The sequence below is a fragment of the Myxocyprinus asiaticus genome, chromosome 10 (assembly GCF_019703515.2).
Source record: "Myxocyprinus asiaticus isolate MX2 ecotype Aquarium Trade chromosome 10, UBuf_Myxa_2, whole genome shotgun sequence".
In the NCBI taxonomy this organism is placed as follows: Eukaryota; Metazoa; Chordata; class Actinopteri; order Cypriniformes; family Catostomidae; genus Myxocyprinus; species Myxocyprinus asiaticus.
Window position 1 is genome coordinate 40,924,169 of NC_059353.1, and position 23,156 is coordinate 40,947,324.

The following is a 23,156-nucleotide window of genomic DNA, read 5'->3' on the forward strand; positions in this document are numbered from 1 at the left end:
TTGGCTGTTATCCTCTTGCGTCAGTGGGTCATGTTGTAACATTTTTTAGCACATTGGAGAGAATAAAAGTCTGAAGTTGAAGAAGACTGTTTAGTCTAAGTGTAGCTTTCCTTCTTAGCCTGAGAAATACGCCTTTTGTGTCTTGAGTCCAATTCCATGTTGAAAGGTAATTTTCTGTTATGTTAATAGTTTCAGAACACTGATTCCTATAGGAAATCACAACTGGATTGTTGGCATTGACAGTTAAATGATGTTGTAATTGTTATATCTTAAAAGTTTGATCATATGTTATGTATCCATTATCTCATAGTGTTTGTTTTTGTTAAAGGCTATGGATTAAACTGAACAAGAATTCCATTGAATGCAGTTTGCTAGATGTGTGTAATGCTCAGGGTTGGGAGGGTTACTTTTGAAATGTATTCCACTACAGATTACAGAATACATGCTGTAAAATGTAATTTGTAAAGTATTCTGTTAGATTACTCAAGGTCAGTAACGTATTCTAAATACTTTGGATTACTTCTTCAGCACTGGTAGATTTTTTCACTTGTTTTGACTATAAAAACTCTGCCAGTACAGTAAGACAAAATACACATGTTAAAAATACATTCTCTGAAAAACCTAAATATCTTATGTAGTGTTGTTTCTAAAACAAGGTGAATCAAATTGATCTTGTTTTAAGGATTTTTAGATATTTTTACAGGAAAACTATACAAAAATTATTATCAAAAAGAAGATTTTTGCCCTAATATCAAAGGTCTTACTAGAAAAAAAGAAATTATGATCCAACGTGAATTTTCCTGATAAAAAAATAAGATTGTGCCTGATAACATGTGCATGTAAAATGGCTAGAAATAGCATTTTAGCTTAGCGTAAAGCTGACAATTTACACAAGGTTTATTTCTATTTCTTCTGCTCCAAACTAACTTCAAACTCACTTCTCTGTCTGCTCGTATGAATGTAACACATCATAAGAAATTGTTTCACCATCTATATGGATAAATGTTTTCCATCTGAAAGGACTAAATATTAAATGAATGAAATACTTTTTGAATGTAACTGTATTCTAATTACCAATTATTTAAATTGTAACTGTAGTGGAATACAGTTACTTATATTTTGTATTTTAAATATGCAATCCCATTACTCCCCAACCCTGGTAATGCCAGATGTGCAGAAGATTTACTTGAAATATTTCAGATATTTAACAGTTTGAAAAGAATGGATAAGTTAAATATTGTATTAACTATACAGAATATATTTGATCTATGGCATGTGTAGTGTTGACTAAATATGTCTGCTGGTTATTCCTGCCCTCTTATTTCTTACATACATCTGTAGACAATTACAGTATAACTTATCTCACTGAATAGTACCTATTTATATGCATAGGGCATGTTAGGGTAATCAAACCTCTTGAACGGATTTGCAATGATTTGAAAGGGTCAGCACAGATGTACAATATTTATAATATTAGTTTATTAAAACAAGTATTTTCTATTACTAGTTTTAATTTTAATATTAATTATTTAAAATAATTTGTATCTAATTTATTTTTCATTTATTCATTATTATTTGTAACTCTTTGCCTGGTAAGCACATAACACAATACTGGGTGAGAAATATCAACACAGACAGGATGTTGTACTTAAAGGCTCTTGTGTAATAATGGAATGTATGTATCTGCTTTTAGATGACACTGTGGCACCAGCTGCAGCTACTGGACACTCTGTATTTAGAGCAAGTGGACCAGCTTTATAATGATGCTTTCCCTATGGAGATTCGTCAGTATCTCAGCCAATGGATTGAGAGTCATGACTGGTGAGATTTGTTCAACATACTGTATAAAAGCTGTTAATCCCTCTTTTTGGATGAGAATTTAATTTAATTTAATTCTGCATCACTGCTGTAAATTCTTTCATATTAATATGTCTTTTTTATTTTATTTATGCATTATATATTATAATAAATAAATACATGTATAAATGTATTTTATTTTATTACACTGTAGCACATTTGAATTTCTGCATCACTGCTGTAAATCCACATATATTTAACACCCTGTTGTTGGATGCAGGGAATTGGTTGCAAGTAATGTGTCTTTGGCGACCGTGCGCTTCCACGATCTCCTAAACCAACTAGATGAGCACTACAGTCGTCTCAGCCTGGGAAACAACTTCCTGTTGCAACATAACATACGCAAAATCAAGCGTAACCTGCAGGTGCACAATTTCTCCCTGCATTGTTACTTTCAAGATAAAATCTGACTGTTGTCATTAATCAAAACTGATATGGCTCAACCATTGCAAATAATCGTCTCCCATTAGGAGCACTTCCAGGAAGATCCTGTTCACATGGCTATGATCATATCCAGCATTCTGAATGAAGAGAGGAAAATACTGGAAACTGCAATTAGTACTCAAGTAAGACATTTCTTTTTGAGTCACACTAATGTGCATCCTGCAGTTTTTACTAAGTGCTTCTGTTTTCATTGTTCCAAGTAAAGAACACACCTGATTTTGTGTTCAGGGTCAATCTGACTCATCACAGGGGGGTATTATGATGGAACAACACAATGAGTTGGACAATAACGTCAACAATTTGAAGAAGAGTGTGCAGGTAAACCATCTTACTGAATAATTAACTTTTGGAATGGAGACAAAAGATAATAGAAATAGTTTCTCTCTACATTTCCTATACTTATTATCTACATACTAAAATAGAATTCTGCATAAGAGCTGTAATGAAAACAATAAAATGCTGAATGTAATAGGTGAACAACCTGAACCATATACTTTCAGAATCATACAGTATCTTCATTCTTACCTACACTTTTTGATATTACTGCCTTAATGCTGTTCCTCATTACCATTATCATATGGAGCTGATGTGTCCATTTTTATCTTTATCACAGAAATGCTTAAAACAATCAATCAGAATTTCCTTTTTGACTTTGGACTAACCTGAATGTCAAGGCAGATGTATCTTAAACATACAGTACATTTTGCAGGCTGCAACTTGTATTTTTTATTTCTCTCCAGGAAACAGAACAGGACATACAGGATCTGGAGGATGTGCAAGATGAGTATGACTTTAAGAGAAAGACCTTGCAGAGTCGAGGTAAGTATTAAGCAATTCTTTACTGTAAAGAAAGAGTGTACCTTTTGGTCTAAAGTATTGGGGTGACAATCACAGTGAATTGAATTATATCAATGTAAAAATATACAGATGTGTTCTATGCAATCAGTTACACATGGGAGTGTATAATATTTCTAGATATTAATAAATCAATATCAGTGAATCAAAACTGGCATGAATGTTTTGTTATTTTTTCAGTGGAGGTTGAAATGAATGGCCAGATAACTAAAGGGATCCAGCAGGAAGAAATGGTTATTAGACAAATGTTTATTGGGATGAATATAAAAAGAGAGGTACGTCAAGACTGAATACACCTGCTCACAGCACATGAATATTAATAGCTATCTGTGGTGCACAGATTTACTGTTTGGCATGTACTGCATATCTCTTCATCAGCATTCCTTACATAGTTAAACATAACAAATAGAGTGGCCCCAAAAAGTATTTGACGTATTTTGACACGTAATTCTAAAATAAAAAATATCAAAGCAAGTGGTATAATGACATATTCATGGATTTATGAAATCAGTTCCCCTTTCTGTGGACCCACCGGTGGGTCCTTGTGTGGGCCGAGGGGTGTATAATAATTTTAGCGTAAAACTCTATCACTTTTGCATTTATGTTACATAAAATAACAAGATAAGACTTGAAAACCTCAGTCACAAATGAGTGCCAGTGTGCCGCCACCCTATTCTAATGATATAGAAATATCAAAGAAGTATGAAAGTTTAAAAAATAACACTAAAATAGACAAGTCATACTTTATATCAAATGAAAGCTCCCATTATCAGGAATGATTCTCAGGAAATCATTTTGTTGCCATAACACCACAGTTCCAATGATTATCAAAAGTGAAAAATGATCTCCAAAAGACAACATGTCTGATCTGATCATGACTTCTGTAAGCCCTAAGTTGCCACAAACTCTATTTCAGCTTATTTCTTCAAAATAGGCCATTTTTCACTTGTCTGTGAGCTTGCTTTGGTAAATAATTCAAGGTTATGTCTCAGATGTCAAGAGCATATATATTGTGATGAAAGGATAGAGAGAAAAATCATTTTCCGAGTACTTGCTGCCATCTAGTGGAATGAACTAACACTTTTTGCAAGGATTTAGAGCAAACAGAGCCTGAATCACAGGCTTTGAAAAAGAGTATTAAAAAAAGCATGTTTATCATAAGATTGTAAACATATACAAATTTATTTATGAATTATATGACACTTGTTTTTAAATTTGGAGGGTCTTCTGTAAAAAAAAAAAAAAGACCAATATTTTGCTATTATTTCATTGTATGTGTGTATGGTGAGTATTTAAATTTGGGTGTGAAAAATTGCTGGTGGTGGTCAAAACGTGTTCTCGCAGGTGTCCCAGCAGAGTAGCCACCATGTAATCATAATAATCTGACAACCAGATTATTCTTAGTATATCTATTGTATTATAACTTAAAACTTAACTAATCTTTTTTTAAATGCTTTGCTTGGAATGTGTACTTATGCTATCTTTCTTTAAAATAAATCCCACATGGTTGTTTAGTTATTTAACATGATAACACTCATGCATTTTTTAGTGTGGCCTAAGTGTCAAATACACTCTGTGGGGCCGCTATATTTTCTGACCTCAGTGTGTGTATGTGTGTGCAGGTGGTGATAAAAGAAATATCTAATGTACTAACTCTAGCAGAGCAGATCCAGCACAGACTCATATCAGATGAGGTACCTGAGTGGAAGCAACGGCAACAGATGGCTTGTATTGGAGGCCCTCCCAACGCTTGCCTGGACCAACTGCAGAGCTGGTGAGAACCTCTAGGCAGTGCTGTTTATGAACCATAACAGATGCAATAAAGAGAATTGTCATCCAACTCTTACAAAGCTAATAAAAACTACAAACTATTTTAAATTCTGGCTGATACTGTGATAGTTATTGCTATCAGTTACTATTAGTTATTGTTGTCTTGCATATTAAGCTGGGTTTGGAGAGAGTATTTCAACACAGAAAAGTTACACACTTCTACTTTATATAACCAAACTCTGTATGTATAGAATGTGATTAAGCACTCAGAAGAATTTTATTTTATTGAATATGTGTATATGTGGACATTGTTCAGTGTTTGTTTTGGTGCCGTCCATGGCACTGATGGAGTCACTGTGTATGTGTGTATGCCACAGATAATTATTGTTTTAATCAGCTAAAGCATGAATTGTGCAGGTTCACCGTGGTGGCAGAATGTTTGCAACAAATCCGTCAGCAGCTGAAGAAAGTGCAAGAACTCGTGCAGAAATTCACCTACGAAAATGACCCCCTAACACTGGGCAAGAGCCAGCTGGAAGATCAGGCCCTTTCACTCTTCAAAAACATCATTTTGAAGTGAGATATAACACACAAACCATTCCATCCTTTACATTCTGCATTTATATTCAGAGCACATTTAGTATAAAGCGAAAGAGTTGGTATGTTGATAAGAGTGGGAGCATTTGTGGGTTAAAGGTTCACATGGGAATTTTGATTCTGATAGATCATAGACTTAAAAAGGATGAAAGTGGTTGTGGTGTGTCTTTCAGTTCCCTTGTGGTGGAGAGACAGCCATGCATGCCCACACACCCACAGAGACCCTTGGTAATAAAAACAGGAGTGCAATTCACAGTTAAGATCAGGTAGGTTCCTTTGAAGTTGCCTTCACGGGGTTTTCCACAGACACTATAATGCAGCGTCAGAAATGAACCAGGACTCGGAGCAAAAATGCTCCAGATATTTAAAATGTGAAGTTTAGTGCCTTTGCTGACACTGTACTGTAGCTTTCTGATTTCTGTCTTTGCTGTCTCAGGGGCTATTGTGTTGAATGTGTTGCTAAGTGCTACACATATAACAGCAATGCATCCTGTAGTGATAATTAGTCATTAATTATACACCGCTACATACAAAATTAAAATGTTTTTTAATATTTATTCAGGTAAAACCAACTGACTCAATCTTCCATAATTTCGTAGATCACTAGTCAAACTGCCTGAATTGAACTGTCAGCTAAAAGTAAAAGCCTCCATTGACAAGTAAGTAAATCAATCAGTCTATCTATCTATCTATCTCTCTCTCTCTCTCTCTCTCTCTCTCTCTCTCTCTCTCTCTCTCTATCTCTCTCTCTCTCTCTCTCTCTGTCTGTCTGTCTGTCTGTCTGTCTTTCTATATCTCTCTCTCTCTCTATCTATCTATCTATCTATCTCTCTCTCTCTCTCTCTCTCTCTCTCTCTCTCTCTCTATCTATCTATCTATCTATCTATACTGTATGTGTCCATATAGTTTACATGCATTTATATGTTTTTTTCCTCCTGTAGAGATTTAACAGAGAGGGACACGGTGAAGGGGTAGGTCACATTTGACATAGAAACTATAAGCACAAATGTATTATTAATTACAATAATATGATGTTTTGAGTTAGTTCATTACATAGGGCCTTTAAGCATTTTATGCATGTCATCATGCATTAAGTGATGCAGTTGTTTGTTGCGTGATGTCCTAGATCCCGTAAATTCAACATTTTAGGGACGGCATCTAAAGTTATGAACTTGGAGGAATCCAGTGGAAGCCTAGCAGCAGAATTCCGTCATTTGGTATGACGTGAAAAATGGAGAACAAAATAGATAAGACAGAACTGACAGCACATCATGAATACATGATAATGGCTAATTATCAATTGAATGTTACTTCTTTCCCTCTGATTTCCACAGCAATTAAAAGAAATGAGAACTAGCAACAGAACTAATGAGGTAGGGTTACAAAAAGTCACATAATAGTCTAAATTACTAAAATAATCGTTTGTTGGTATTAAAATGTTTTTTTGTTGTTGTTGTTTGTTTTGTTACAGAATTCCCTCATAGTTTCTGAAGAGCTGCATTTAATTAGCTTTGATACTCAGCTTGTTCAGCCAGAACTATCCATTGATTTATCGGTAAAGTGACTCATTTTTTAGAGAAATCTGAAATTTAGCATTTCTTCAAGTGGAAACTACCATACCAATCATTCTAAATGTAATAATTTGCTCCCTTTCAATCCATTGAAAGTTGGGGGTAGTTGGAATTTGAATTGAAATTCATACTGCATAATGAAATGCATGGGCCCTCTTTAAATTAGGTGCCTTTAACTACTATGTGCTTAAGCATTTGATACAATGTACTTATTATGTACCTACATGTATTTACATTTAATGTACATGTATTTAATTACATCTGTTGTTAAACAGTTAATTTAACCCCTTAACCCTAATCCCTGTTCTGAATGGCACACTACCCTAATACATATTGCATTTAACTACATTTCACTATCAACATTTCATTGTGTTTAAACAGATCACATCACTGCCTATCGTGGTGATCTCCCATGTAAATCAACTGCCGACCTCTTGGGCCTCCATCCTGTGGTACAACATGCTTTGCCGTGAACCCCAAGTAAGGCTGCTCTCCATCATTGTTGTATTGTTTTTTGTTGTTGTTGTTTTTTTGTCCTCCACTGATGTTTCCATTCTGACTCTTGCTGTCCCTCTCGCTGTCTCAGTCTCAGAATCTGGCATTCTTCTTGAATCCACCAATGGTGAAATGGGGGCTGCTTTCAAAGGTGATCAGTTGGCAGTTTTCTTCTGTCACCAAACGTGTGCTGAACTCTGAGCAGCTCAGAATGCTGGCCGACAAACTTCTTGGTGAGATTTTCTTCCTATATCACCACTAGAAACGGGTCAGAGTAAATGTTCATAGTTACTGTAAATGCAGAGAACCGTTTAAAAATGTTGTTTTCGATTTCACATCTGTATTCAGGTTGTGAAGCCCAAGGTGACCCTGAGGGACTTATTTCTTGGAATAAATTTTGCAAGGTGGGTTTATAGAAATGACCGAAACAAAGACAGGAAAGTTGCTTTTGCTTTCCTTTTAAAAGCACACTTCTGTTTGTTTTCTGCTGTCATCACATGATTTACTGGTTGAAACCATACCATAAAGAGCAGAGAGGAATATGGTTACTTTGGCAAAACAATCAGGCCTTCATTACTCAACACTCATTGAATACAATATGTGATGCTATGAGATGTTAAATAACTTGCTAAATGACAAGATACGCCCATAGCATATTCTTTAGCCCGGGTTAGAATAATTTGATAATAATAAATAATGTGTGTTTTCACTTAGACGTCTGCCAGTGAGAAGGGTATACCATTCTGGCAGTGGATGGATGGAATTTTGGACCTTATTAAAAGACACTTGCTCAGCATTTGGAATGATGGGTAAGAAATCCACAATTACAGACACAGGAGAAAATAGGGGTGGAATGATCTATTTGCTACAGTATATTTGAATCTGTTACCATTTTAGATGTGTAGATCAGCTGATGTTTGTTCATTGTACAGATATGTCTGAAAATAAGTTTCCTTGAAATGCAAAAAAAATAAAATAAAAATAAAAATAAAAAAAAAAGAATAAAAATACATTTAACTAATTTTAAATGAGCAGATTCCGAATTTAAAGTCAGAATGAAATCAAAACGGACCCTATTCGCTTCCTTAACACAAGTTTGTGGTCTTATTGTGTGATTGTTCATTGATGCACATTATTCCAGTGAAAAAACATCTCTGTGATCTTTCATCAAAACTATCATCCTTTTTATCATCCAGTTGACTTCTCCTAAACCTAGATTGCTTAGAGGGATAGTTCACCTAAAAATGAAAATTCTCTTATTATTTACTTACCCTCATGCCATCCCAGATGTGTATGACTTTCTTTCTTCTGCTGAACACAAACAAAGGTTTTTAGAAGAATATTTCAGCTCTGTTGGTCTGCAAGTGAATGATGATCAGAACTTTGAAGCTCCACAAAGCATATAAAGGCAGCATAAAAGTAATCTGTATGACTCATGTTGTTAAATCTATGACTTCAGAAGCGGTGTAGTAGGTGTGGGTGAGAACCAGATCAATATTTAAGTCATTTTTTTACTATAAATCTTCACTTTCACTTTCACATTCTGAGATTTATAGTAAAAAGGATGAAATATTGATCTGTTTCTCACTTAAAATGACTGCATTTCTTCAGAAGACATAGATTTAACCACTGGAGTCGTATGGATTACTTTTATGCTGCCTTTATGTGACAGAGCTTCAAAGTTCTGGTCACCATTCACTTGCATTGTATGGACCTAAATCTTTGTTTGTGTTCTGCAGAACAAAGAATGTCATACACATCTGAGATGGCATGAGGGTGAGTAAATGATGAGAGAATTTTCATTTTTGGGTGTACTTACCCTTTAATGTTAACCAATAGCCAAATAGCTATTTGGGCATTATTTAGGCTACTGTTGTAGTAAGCAATACAGTCTTTTCAAAACCTTGCCATTTCATGTTGACTTTAAGGTCACATGAGACAGTAACATTCTGTGGGAAGATTTACAGTGTTGTAATGCCACAAAATAATTATGAATTTCATTAATCATTTTTATCAAACGGGAAATGCTTCAAGGTTTTCACTCTCTTTCTTACACATATTCAGGTACATTATGGGTTTTTTGAGTAAAGAGAGAGAAAAGGCTTTGCTAAGAGACAAACTCCCAGGCACTTTTCTTCTGCGCTTCAGTGAAACCTGTCGAGATGGAGGAATCACCATCACATGGGTGGAGCACTCACAGGATGGTGCGTGTTGTTTTAAATTGGAATATTGTACGAAAAAGAAACACATAAACAATATCTTGGTGTGTCCCATATTAGAGTGCTATAATGTGCATGAAATACAGGTACACCTGTGATGCATTCGGTGAAGCCCTACACTAGGTCAGATCTGGTGAACATCTCTTTATCGGATATCATCCGTGACTATCACCTCACCGCTGCAGAGAAGGTTCCAGTAAACCCCCTCATCTACCTTTATCCAGACATCCCAAGGGACGTCGCCTTTGGTCATTACTATACAAGCCCCTCTGATGGTACATACTCTTTTACATTTACATTTATACACTCCATTTTGTTTGTTGATCTGATAGTTCATTTGTTCACCTGAACTGACTTGCAAGTAAACAAAACAAAGAAGTAAAAGGTTAAGATGTGTTTAAAACTTAAACAGTAGTTCTATAAGTAGGCCTACATCCTGTTCCAAAAGAGTATGATGTATATCGTATGAGTGCCACAAAAATGTAGTATGCAATATATTAAAATGCATCACATTAAAATGTCAGTGCGCCACATTGCTGGTACTTTTCCTTCTGTGATTATATAATATTCTTAAATGTTGGATATACTGTTTGTATTGACATACAATCAGAACATTTAGAATCGGGGAGTTAACCCATTTAAAGGGATAGTTCACTCCAAAATGATAATTCTCTCATCACTTACTCACCCTCATGCCACCCCAGATGTTAATCACTTCCCTATTTTTGCAGAACACAAATGAAAATCTCAGCTCTGTATGTCCATAAAATGCAAGTGAATAGTGACCAATAAAAATAATCCATAAGACCAGTGGTTTAATCAATGTCGTCTGAAGCGATCCAGTTGGTTTTGGGTAAGAACAGACCTAAATATAACTCCTTTTTCACTGTACATTTTGCAATTGCAGTCTCTATGCATGACGCATGCGCAGACTGCTAGATGACACTAGGAAGAGTAATCGAGCTTGAAATCATGATCGCCAATGAGACTGCTGATGTCAAGATTTATAATGAAAAACATTTTGGTCTGTTTTCATCCAAAACCAAATTTATTGCTTCAGAAGACGGATTAAACCAATGGAGTATTATGTATTACTTTTAAGCTGCCTTTATATGCTTTTTGGAGCTTCAAAGTTTTGGTACCCATTCACTTGCATTGTGAGGACCTACAGAGCTGAAATATTCTTCTAAAAATCTTCATTTGTGTTCTACTGAAGAAAGAAAGTCATACACATCTGGGATGGCATAAGGTTGGGTAAATGATGAGAGAATTTTCATTTTTGGGTGAACTATCCTTTTAAGCCTGCAGGCAGTTGCCAAAAACTCTACCATCTTTAAATATTTTTGTGGTGACTATAAATGTTTTTAAAACAGCTAACATACAAGTAGACAATCTTAGGATGGGATTTTTGACCTGACAACTTTAGTGACCAGTCGACAAAACTATTATCTCTATCTTTCCATTGGTTTTACATGGGATTTCTGTATGGTACGCTTCATGTTCTAACGGTTGAATATTTTTCCCCACTTGATTTTCTGACATAAAATAGCTCTAATAAAAAAAATAAACAAAATAAAAAATTGGGAATTGTTCAAAAACTAGGTTTTCTTTAAAATTATCAATTTCCTCTTGAATTAAATAATTTTTTATTCATTAATATATGCATCTGTCAATAAAGCCTAGCTTTTTAGACAGCTCATTATTTTGTTATTAATGTATAAATGCATATATTATGATATTAACAAATTAATAAATTAATAATATAATTAATCCCACTATCTAAAAAAATTCCCAATGAGAAAATGCATTAGTGCAATTCAACTGTGGTACAGAGCTGCCATATGGAAATGTTAATATTTTCTCAATTTTCTGTAAAACTATGATAGATAAAGTTGATCAGTTAAAACAGCATCTAATTAACTTATCAAAGATGCAGCAAAAAAATAAATAAATAAATAAATAAAATAAAAAATCAAAATGTAGAAGAAACATACGAAAATTGTTTACTTCAGCTGGTGTCTCCCCTCTAATGGTGACCCCAGGAAAACCTTTGTCTTGAAAACAAAATCAAATTAAATCAAATCACCTTTTTCTGAAAGGTGAGATAGTGAAAGAAAATAAATTGTTGCCATATGGCTATTGGCTACACCTTAACAAAAAGGGATAGAGAGTATGCTGATATGTGCCCACCAGTTACTAAAGTTGCCATTTCACATTTACATAAAAAATACACGTAAAATTTGCGAAAATACTGCATAATATGTTCGTTTTAAGATGCAAATCCTTTTAAAAGTGCAAATTAACCCCCCCCCCCCCCCAAAAAAAGGAGGCATCTCTGGGAAATCTGGACATTAATGTGTTAATGTTATTGTATTCCTCAGATCAAGAAGATATGGATATAGACAGACCAATAAACAGCCCCCTTACTGTTGACCCGTATGTGGGCAGGCGCATGATTCCAGTGTCAGAAGTGTAAGCAATGACTTTTCCTTACTTTATGACAAACCACTGAACAAACCACATGCATGCATAGCAGTAAATTGAGCAACATCAGCAAAAATTGTTAATATCATGGAAATTCATTTGTCAAATTGTATTTATTTACATTTCTTAGTCCTGGATCAAGGCTCCCAAGCCAGTCCTAAAACACATCAAGGACACGTGTTGGACACACTGGTACAGTATGTGCACTTCATTCCATGAGCAATCTCATTTTAATCCAAAGGACAATGATCCTGTTCTAAAAATACTGTTTATCACACATAGATCACACTAATGTACAATAGACATGACTGATGATATCCAAAATCTTTACCCAGGTCCCCTTTGTACCATATTAGGATTACAGCTCTATTCTCCACCTGTCTGAGGAGCCATGATTCTCACTGTTAAAGTACAGAATATATTTACTGTTAAAACTATTTAATCCTATGCTGTTTGTTTGTTGTTTACATTAAAATGTGAAAATATGGTTAAAAAACTCTGCATGTTCTTAAAAAGTATGAATTTTAATAGTAACACTTTACAACAGCGGTCACCAATTAGCAGACTGCGGTCCGGGTCCAGACCTCAGATTGGTTCCATTCAGACTGTGAGACTGCAAACGTGGTTATTTGCACGACAGTAGACCGTAACGGAGAAATACAGTGATCAGCAATACAGACAGATACCGCCATCTTTCGCTAAAATACAATGCAGAAAATTTAAATGAAGCAAAGTGAAACAATCTTCATGTGTCTAGTATGACTCAGAGAGTTCAGCTAAGCAAGGTTTGTGGCAGGACAATTTATCGTGGCTCCAGAGTGCCTTTAGACCATAAATGATTTTTTCCCCGTCTAAAATTAGCTTTATTAATCAACATGTTTCGAGCCTATTGATAATAAACAAAAAGAGGACCCCCTTTATATTAGGTGACCTTAACTACTATGTACTTACACATTTGATACAATGTACTTATTATGTACATACATGTTGTTGCATTGTAATTACATTTAAAGTAGCTGCATTTAATTACATTTATTGTTACACTGTTAACTTTACCCATAACCCTTACCCCAAAACCTAACTCTAACCCCTAATCCTAAACCTACCCATATCTCAGCCTCAGTAGCAGCAAATGTGGGAATTTTGCAGGACAATATGTATTTACACAGTAAATACATAGTCTTATATGTTTTTAATGTTAGTACATAGGAGTTAAGGCCACCTAATATAACGTGTGACCCAAAAAGATTTTTGTTTAAAAGGATGGCAAAAAAGACAACCAAAACTTTGAAATTACAAGTTCTCTGCTTATGATGAAAAACATTTCCATTGCCTATTTGATAGTCAGCCCATTTATACTTAAATATAGCAAACAGTATTTTTAAACTGTACTATTTAGATGTGCATTGTTTGTTTATTTTTGGTAGATTCTCATTTTAAGGAAAATATAAAAATGGTTCATTAAGACTTTTACATTACCTCCATTTTCTCTTAGAGGTTACCCCTGAACCCCCATACAGTATTCCTCAGTCACAAGGCCTCCTTTGCCCCAATAGGTATCTGAATGTGTGTGTGTGTATATATATATATATATATATATATATATATATATATATATATATATATATATATATATATATTTATATATGGTAGAAGATCCCCCATAGCCCAGTACTTTAGTTGTCTTTGGGGCCCCAATGTCCTCATTCTATAATAACTATTCCAAAAAATTGGCATTTCTTACACATTGTCAATAGAATGGTTACGAAACAAGTTATTATTGTTCTGACCTTTGGTGGGACGGAAATGTCGTGATCAGACCTCTTGGAACTTTAATTGAATACCCCTGCTTTACAATAAGGTTCCATTTGTTAACATTAGTTAACAACATTAGTTACTGTAACATGAACTAACAATGAACAATACTTTTACAGCATTTATTAATCTTGGTTAATGTTAATTTCAACATATAATAATACATTTTTTAAATCAAAAGTTTATTTTAACATTAGTTAAAGCACAATGAACATTTGTATTTTTATTAACTAACTATATTGTTCATTGTCAGTTCTTGATACCTAATGAATTAACTCGTGTTAACGAATGGAACCTTATTGTAAAGTGTTACCATTTTAATCATTGTTTGTTTTCTGAATTTGTTTACTGCAATAGTGGATCCATGCAAAAACTATGAAATTCTGCTTCTGTGAACAATTCATTTGTTTGATTAAAAATTCCATCTTGTGAAGCACATATTTATTATTGCACATTGAAACATTTGTATGTATATACCATTGCCTTAATTGCAAATGTAAACACACCACTGGGTTTAGGTTGCTAGACACAGTGTAATAGAAATACTGTATAATACTGTTTCAAATCCAAATTTGAATATATTCTTAAACATTGGACAGTGTTATATAATGTGAAGTGCTAATTAAGACTATTAAATGGTTTGTAAGTTCTTCAATATCAGGTCTTCTTTCTCATCCATCCATTTGTCTACTTCTCATCCTTGTTTCCAGTGTTTTGAAATCAAATATACGTGAGTTAACAAATGGTTCATGGTGTACTGTAATTTATTTGTAAATAGACAAGCCTAAGAAATGTACTTCAGATTTCCAGAGACAGTAAAATTGCATCCAAAAAGTGGCCCCATTAGCGCAGTCTGTAATCCAATGCTTTGTCTCAACCAGTGTTGGGTGTAATCTGATTACAAAGTAATTAGTTACTGTAATATATTTACTTTTGAAGTTAAAAGTAATGTAATGCATTACATTTTTACATTTTTACAGCTACTGACTTTTAAAGTTAATTACTTTTAAGTACATCTCTTGGGCAACACATATTTTTAAAATAATATTATTTATGTAGAAACCATTTAAAATGTTCATATGTAGGCCTGTCTCTGTGTTTCTGTGCTGATGGGACAATGACAGTGAACAAGGAGGAAATATAGACATCATTTTGAAATCACTGAGTGGAAAAACAAAAACTATTATGTGAAAATTGTTGGTAACTTTTTCTCCCCAATTTGGAATGCCCAATTCCCAATGCACTCTAAGTCCTCGTGGTGGCGTAGTGACTCGCCTCAATCCGGGTGGTGGAGGACGAATCTCAGTTGCCTCCGCATCTGATGTTATCATGTGGATTGTTTAGCGCGTTACCGCGGAGACATAGTGCATGTGGAGGCTTCACGCCATCCAGGCACAACTCACCACGCACCCCACCGAGAGCGAGAACACATTATAGTGACCACGAGGAGGTTACCCCATGTGATTCTACCCTCCCTTGCAACCGGTCCAATTTGGTTGGACAACAACAACTATAGTAATTACTAGGTACTAACCCTAAACCTAACCCTAACCTTAAACCATATTAATATTACTCAGTACTTTCTTGGGTAAGTACACTGTAAATATACTGAAAGTACACATACTGTTAAATAAAGTGCAACCAAATTTTTCCTTGAAGTAATCAGAAAAGTAATCTGACATAAAATACAAAACACACAGTAAAACACAGTATATGACGTGACACAACCAATGTCAGAGACTCCGAAAGCGTCTGTCTGACACATGTGAACACAGACATGTCTTTAGAAAAGCCCTTATAATAAATCTGTCTTGGACAGACTGACAAATTCAACTGCAAAATGGATTGCTATAAGCCAATGATAGGCTTATATTGAATAATATGGAAGTAAACAATATATTGCCTTCGAAAGACACTTTTTGTTGTGTCTTAGCAATGCTTCACTCATCTGCCACAATAATGTATTGCATCTAAATAAAAAAAATTGTAAAAAAAGTGGTGCCCCTGTGTGAGATGCTGAAAAGCAGCTAGACACAGAGCAACGGTCAAAGCTGTAGGTTTACATAGAAAAACAATTGAAAAAAAGCGCAGGTTAATGCAAAAACACGTTCTGTATGAACGGCTCCTTATCAATGTTGCTTCATGGCACAAGATGCCGAAAAAACAGCAAAACACATTCCGCAACAGTCAGAGAGGTTCGCGTAGCTAATGATTACATATAAACCAATCACAACACAATGCAGACAGATGCAAAAACATGTCCTGAGTGAATGGCAGAGGTGGGTAGAATAGCCAAAAACTGTACTCAAATAAAAGTACAATTACTTTAAAAAAAATAATTACTCAAGTAGAAGTAAAAGTACTAACATAAATAATTACTTGAGTAAGAGTAAGAAAGTATCCAATTAAAAGAGTACTCAAGTAGTGAGTAACTCATTACTTTCACAAATGACATTATGGACGTTATCCACCCTATATTCCATTACATAATACACATTTAACATGTATTACAGAATTATTATTACTATTATTATTCACGGAAATTCTGTCATCATTCACCATCATGTTGTTCCAAACCCATATGACTTTCTTTCTTCCATGCAACACAATATGGAGTTATTAGACAGAATGTTTGCCTGAGTCATTATTTACTTTCAGTCATTATTATTTTCATTATTTGCTAAATCTCTCCACTTTCACTTCCACATTCTTCTTGTTTTTGGCAATTCACATTCTTCGTGCATATCACCACCTACTGGGCAGGGAGGAGAATTTATAGTAAAAAAGGACTTATATATTGATCTGTTTCTCACCCACACCTATCATATCACTTCTGAAGATATAGATTTCACCACTGGAGTCTTATGAATTACTTTTATGCTGCTTTTATATGCTTTTTGGACCTTCAAAGTTCTGGACACCATTCACTTGCATTGTATGGACAGATCTGAGATATTCTTCAATAAATCTTTGTTTGGGTTCAGCAGAAGAAAGTCATACACATCTGGGATGGCATAAGGGTGAGTAAATTATGAGAGAATTCTAATTTTTAGGTGAACTATCCCTTTGATAATTAGCCATTTATTTGACAATTGATCTGTTAGTTAGTTGAACCGGTTGCTTTAGCTGACTTGCACAATTAAAACAAGTTGTATGTTTATCATAAGATATTAGGACTTGTTTTAAGGGAATACTGTATGTTACATTTCTTTTTCATACCCAATTTTGTTCTTGTTTTATGCATGAATCTGACAAAATTTAATGACAGTTGCACGTATAACAAGAAAAAATGCTTAGGTATTTTTACGGAAAAGACAAACATACTGATAAAGAAAATTATTAACATATTGTATTATATTACAATACTCTTCTGATATTATTTTCTGTGTTACATTTCCTATCCATGCATGTTGCATTTACACACCATCAGTACATTTGGAATAAAATAAAGTTTTTTTCCCTCTCAGCTAAAGGAAAGATGGATGTAGACAGATGTCCTGGTGATTCTGACCAATCTAACCCGTAAGGATTTAGGTAGAGCACAATTATTTTGTTCCTTTTACGTTTGCTCATAGTGAGAATTAAACCTCAATTCAGTCAGGACCACTTCTGTCAAATATTACAGACAATTTGAAGCAATCTGTTGGTGCAAAAAAAAAAAAAAAAAAAAACAATTTAAGGAGGTACTTCTGTGAATTTGTGTGATAAAAGGACACCCTTTTATTTACTAACACACTTTTTACTATTGCACATCAAAATATATGTTTTATATCATTAATATAATTGCACATGTACACACTTTAGTCAGTCGAATACAATCAGACTGTAGAGATCAGAAAGAAAAAAACAAACAATCTGCCTCAGTAAGTTTGTATCCAGCCAAACATTGAATAATTCTAGATAATGTAAAGTCTCTTTAAATAGTTTACATTCAACTTGCTAATTTACCATCAACTTTTCGTTGTCATACATCCAACTGCTTGTTTTTCATTGTTCTTTCAAGTTTTTCTCCAACACATTTTCACTGTTCACAAACTATCGTCTGTAAAATCCACATTTACAGTAATTTAAGACTTTAAATCCACTTTGAGTGCACAATGTTTATGGAGTAATACATTTATAAATAGAAGAGTTTTTCTAAACAGAATTTGTAACAAATAATGGTTTTGCAGGTGTGGATAACACTATTATCCTCAAATTGCAAACATCATCCCCTCATTTAAAAAGCAGCCAACATTGTAAAGGGCAACATAAATAATATTAACATCTTCATGTAGGTGTGTGTTCTAAAGAATGCATACAGAACTATAATTATATCAGGTAAAGACTAGCAGAAATAACACAATGTCTTTGGCAGTGGTTAAACATGATCAAATAATGAAGTACATTGAAATACAATTTTTTAATTTTAAATGTGTGAGAAAATAATGACAGTTACACCAAGAGTACATGCAAAGTTAAGATTATATCATGAAAATAAAACAGCAGTTAGGGGCAGTTCACACAGCACATGCGTTCAGTCTGTGCTATTTTGTCTATGTATACATGTGTCATTTGGCTGTTGCATCATGAGCACTGCATTTTTAAGATGCCATATCAGATAAAAACTATTTCATCTTTAAAAAAACATGCCTCGAGATCCATGCGTCTTGTTCCGCTCTGTTGCACTCCAGCTTGGTACTTCTGAACGCAAGAATACATCCTGTGTGAATGGCCCCTTAGTCACTTAACAGAGTGGATTGTTTAGTATCATTCTAAACTCAACAATAATGTAGTTGTTTGCCCTCGGGAAAACAGTGCCAACTCTGTTTAGTGAATCGTGAAAAGTTATGCAACTTTTACTAGACAACACTGGCATGTAAACATAAAATTTTCAATTATAGGCATGTATTACAGTTTCCAATTACACCATTTCATATTGAGTTATTTTGTCACACCCTTTCTTGCAATGATGAAGTTGAGAACAAGCCAAAATGCATGTAAAAACCACGGGATATAATGTCAACATGTTTTTTTGCAAACAGCACACTAATAATAAGGAAAGAATGTTCATGAAGAGTGTTCTCTCATGGTAGAAATGGTTATGTCTCCAGCATCCCATCAAGGTTTTTTTCAGTGGTCTCTTTGTCTGCAACAGCATTCACGGGTGGATTGTACTTACTGTTGTACTCCTGTAGAAGTGTGAGCACCTCATGATGGCCAAAATGTTGTGCCTCATCAATTGGTGTGTTTCCCCACCTGGCGGAAAACAATTTTCTTTTATTTTCAGGGTTCCCACACCTTTTGACTGATGAATTTCTATTCATTTCTTATTAAGAATAAGGAAGTGAATATTCTTAAATAAAAAGAAAATGAAGCGGACATTGATAGTGGAATGTTTGCTCACCTGTCCTTGGGAACAGGGTTCACCTTGCAAGCCTCCAGCAGAAACCGCACTACCTCAATGTGTCCTAAAATCACAGGGAATAGTTCTATAATGCAGTACACAATCAAGTGTTCCCCAGCAAACGTCAATGTGTTTGACTTGACACATTTACTTCAGCTTTTTCCATCATATATTTTGCCTATTTTGTTTGAAAATTCCACCTCCTGTACCTTATCCATTTTTTTTTATTTTTATGCCCATACCTCTTTAGTATTCTTCAACCTTTCTTTTCTGAATAGTGTAAAAAAAAAAAGAAAAAAGGGGCACATTTTTATTTTTTTTAAATAACTGCTTAATTACCAAAACTGTATAGGTTAATAAAAACCCTAGATATGTAATAGTGCCAGTTGTTTTTTTTTTTTTTTGCTTCCATAAATCATATTTTTATGATGATTTCATATCTATGTAAGTTTACTATCATAGGGCATATATATTCCTTTATTACAGGACAAATGAGTACTATATCATATTGATTTTCTGTGTGACAATGGTGATTTATTCCATGTGTGTGCACACATACATATTATACAAGCTATTTCTTACTCAAGGTGGCGCTGTTGTTTCAGTGGTTGACTTGATTTACATTTTACTTTGCTATTTGACAAAGAAGCAATTTTTTAGTAAACTATAGCAAGTTTAACACATGAACAATACAATTTGACTATTGTCATTTTGGTGTACTACTGAAATTATGTAAGTTGTGTGTCTATTTAAACTCCAAAAATGCCTAAGAAAATACATATTGTGTAGCTTATTTGTACAGTAGCTTATGAGTTATGTGTAGCTCAATATGTATTTTACAGCCAGTTGCGTCTAATGAAAGTAATGAATCCTGTTCTATATTTGTTGCATCATCTCTTTGATAAAAAATAAATACAAATAAAACATCAAAATATATCAGAATATATTCTATCCTATTATTTTGTAATTGTCTTGAAAATGTTTAGAAAATTTGACACCATCTGGGAATTTTGTAGATCCATTTGTAACAGATTTACGTGCCAGGTCGCTAAAGACCCGATTATGTAATGCGAAACACCCATGCATTTAAGGGTTAAGCTTAGTTTATTTTGAAATTTCACTCTATGATTAGCAGATTCAGCAACATTGCAGATACAAAAAATAAAAATTTGCTTCAGCACTTTTTTTTTTTAGGTTATCAGTGTCTCGTCCCTACTAAGTGACAAACTACACTGACATATGTGTGTAGAGTTGTACCCTCAGCAGCAGCTACATGCAGTGCTGTCCTGGAGTCATAGTCCCTCTGTTCCATGTCCATGGAAGACAACGCAAATCTGCAGTCACATTTAATGAAAATGTTATAAAAATAAATCTGAAAATGTTTCAAAGACTTGCAGAGAATTAACAACCATGTACCTTCTCAGAGCAGATACATCTCCTGTGTAGGCAGCAAAGAGCAGATTGATGACAGATTTCACCTAGAATGATAGCAAAGAACCTTTGTGAAACAGTAGTAATTTATGATGAAGAGATTGCAGAAAGGTGGTGGCCTCCAAATTATCTTCGCTTCTTTAGCTCTAATGGATAGAGAACTGACAAGAGTTAAACATCAAATGGACAATGAAAATTCAGTTAAGTGAATGAACAAGTTACTTTAGTGTACTTTCAATTTAAATGTTAACTAGATATTTCATTTCACAAGTCTGATCTTGAAAAGATTGGCAAGATAAACAGCACTTAAAGTTATAATCATCAGAATTTATTATGTCCTGCACTGGGGCAGCAAAATCTTTCCTGTAAGGTTATGAAAAATAAATTAAAAATAATACTTTTTTAAGCCAAGCAAGCCATGCAAAGAAAGACGTGCACTTTATTGTAATGCTGACTGCTGCTTTGAGGCAAGTACTAGTAAGGGACAGAAAGGCACCACTAGGTGGCATCACCAAACCTTCAACCCTAAACTCAGCAAGAACAGAGACAATTTATATAAACATTGCCCATGTTTACAATTCACCTCTGTAAATTCTTCTACTTATGGACTACTTAACTAAACATTTTTGTACAAATGGCAAAAAATAAAATGTAATCACAAACCAGAAAATCAATTCCAAACCTATTTCAAAAGTATATAATAAGTATTACAGTGCATAAACATTTAAACTGTAACATTAAACAAAAATTGAAATTATAAAACGAATAGTTCCGGTACTTAATTCTGATTGGTTGAGCTGTGTTCGAAGCCGCTGTAAATTACTCAACAAACATACACCTGTGACCGCATTACATCAGTATTACTGCACAACTGCCGTTTGTGATTCTGTAAAACAATTCAGTATTACTGCGCCAAAGAAATTGTTTCAAAATGACAGATTTTGTTGTAACATTTTGACTTAATGTGTGGTCTAAGCGTGTGTGTGAGTGGTGGAAAGAGATGGACAGGACAGAGAAAGAAGATAAAAAACAAAGCAGACACTATGAAATTAATGAGAGAGAAACTGAAGAACTGGAAAAGTCAAGAAATGAAGCTGGGACCGTTAAACAGACTTTGTGGTCTGTTCGCTGTTTTCAGAATTGGTGTGCCGAGAAAGATCTGGCTATTGATTTTAAAACAATAACCAAAATTGACCTAAACCAGGCTCTCCGTCAGTTTTATGCCACTGTGAAAAACGGGAAAGTTGAACCCTACGGTTTCAGCAGTTATGTTGGCCTACGTGTGGGGCTTAACCGGAACATAAATGATCCACCGATCAGCCGATCCTGGTGTCTGTTGAAAGATCCCGAGTTTATCACTAGCAACAAGGTTTTCGTTGGAGTAGTGAAAAATCTTCGCCGAGAAGGACGTGACAAAACATCCCACCATCCTGCGTTAACGGAGGCAGACTTTCAGAAAATCAAGCAGTCTGCAGCACTGAATCCAAATACACCTGAGGGTCTTGTCAACAAAGTCTGGTTTGATGTACAGCTGCATATGGGACGCAGAGCTAAAGAGGGCAACCGCCAACTGAAGCCCGAATCATTTATCATCCGCCAAGACGAGAACGGTCAGAAGTATGTAACACTGTCATTCAACGAATGCGCAAAAAAACTACAAAGATATCGGTGAATGAAACAAAGAAAGCCTACGAGGATTTATGTTTGAGCAGTCAGAGAATCCTCTGTGTACTGTCGCCTCATTGGAGAAATACCTCTCGTTGCTGCCGGCCAATCCACTGGCTTTTTATCTCCATCCAAAGCGGATAAACTATACCAAAGATGTATGGTAAGTTAAACTTTAGTTTACTTTTTTATTTGTAGCATATTGTACACACCTTTCTGTAGTCATGCTGTCATTTGCCAGCAATATATTTGTGTTACAGTGTAGCTTGGTTACTCTAATTAAGTACCTCTAGAACGTCTTAAATATAATCGCAAAGCACTATTCCTGTCTGCTGATGTGTAATTACTATTCTCCATTAATGTGCATGTTAATCTGAGATAACAAATGGAAAGTTTGTGAAGACCCACTTTACATTTTGGCTGGAAAAAGCCTTGCCTGGAAGTTTAAAATAGTTTGAGGAGTAGTTTGAAGGTTATATTGGCATTTTAATTTTAATACTTATAGTTTGAAGAAAGATATGAAGTTTTAAGTTTACACAAGTATTGTGTACTTTGAATACTTTGGCA

At 34.6% G+C, this 23,156-nt stretch overlaps 2 protein-coding genes across 8 annotated transcripts in view; one reads left to right on the forward strand and one right to left on the reverse strand.

The window, feature by feature from the left end:
• LOC127447213 (signal transducer and activator of transcription 1-like) lies at positions 1-14,785 on the forward strand. 3 transcript variants are annotated; one of them, XM_051708878.1, is made up of 24 exons: positions 1-166; positions 1,694-1,821; positions 2,078-2,222; positions 2,328-2,423; positions 2,530-2,619; positions 3,042-3,120; positions 3,337-3,431; positions 4,779-4,930; positions 5,344-5,502; positions 5,697-5,789; positions 6,123-6,182; positions 6,465-6,494; positions 6,650-6,740; positions 6,858-6,896; positions 6,995-7,078; positions 7,476-7,574; positions 7,681-7,822; positions 7,938-7,993; positions 8,304-8,398; positions 9,654-9,793; positions 9,895-10,083; positions 12,190-12,280; positions 12,423-12,489; positions 12,628-14,785. In XM_051708878.1, the coding sequence occupies exons 2-23, from the start codon at positions 1,694-1,696 to the stop codon at positions 12,451-12,453; spliced, it is 2,184 nt and encodes a 727-aa protein (XP_051564838.1). In that variant the 5' UTR covers positions 1-166; the 3' UTR covers positions 12,454-12,489; positions 12,628-14,785. The 3 variants fall into 3 exon arrangements, with proteins under 3 accessions (XP_051564838.1, XP_051564837.1, XP_051564836.1); XM_051708877.1 differs by having other exon boundaries at positions 12,423-12,484; XM_051708876.1 differs by having other exon boundaries at positions 12,423-14,785.
• A 2,728-nt stretch (positions 14,786-17,513) lies between these two features.
• The window catches only part of LOC127447109 (glutaminase kidney isoform, mitochondrial-like), a 77,399-nt gene continuing 71,756 nt past the window's right edge, over positions 17,514-23,156 (reverse strand). For 3 of the 5 annotated variants that reach the window (XM_051708677.1, XM_051708676.1, XM_051708675.1), the window contains exons 15-18: positions 20,910-20,971; positions 20,751-20,827; positions 19,494-19,557; positions 17,514-19,345 (exon numbers count right to left, since the gene is read on the reverse strand). In XM_051708677.1, coding sequence (XP_051564637.1) covers positions 19,189-19,345; positions 19,494-19,557; positions 20,751-20,827; positions 20,910-20,971 — 360 coding nt within the window. In that variant the 3' untranslated portion in view covers positions 17,514-19,188. The remainder of the gene's footprint in view (positions 19,346-19,493; positions 19,558-20,750; positions 20,828-20,909; positions 20,972-23,156) is intronic. The other 2 variants (XM_051708678.1, XM_051708679.1) reach the window with 2 other exon arrangements.

Excerpts from the sequence above, each read along its gene's own strand:
- LOC127447213 (XM_051708876.1), top strand. The coding sequence starts at position 1,694 with ATGACACTGTGGCACCAGCTGCAGCTACTGGACACTCTGTATTTAGAG. Across the intron at positions 5,503-5,696 it reads TTCAAAAACATCATTTTGAA|TTCCCTTGTGGTGGAGAGAC; the intron begins GTGAGATATAAC and ends TGTGTCTTTCAG. Across the intron at positions 7,079-7,475 it reads AACTATCCATTGATTTATCG|ATCACATCACTGCCTATCGT; the intron begins GTAAAGTGACTC and ends GTGTTTAAACAG.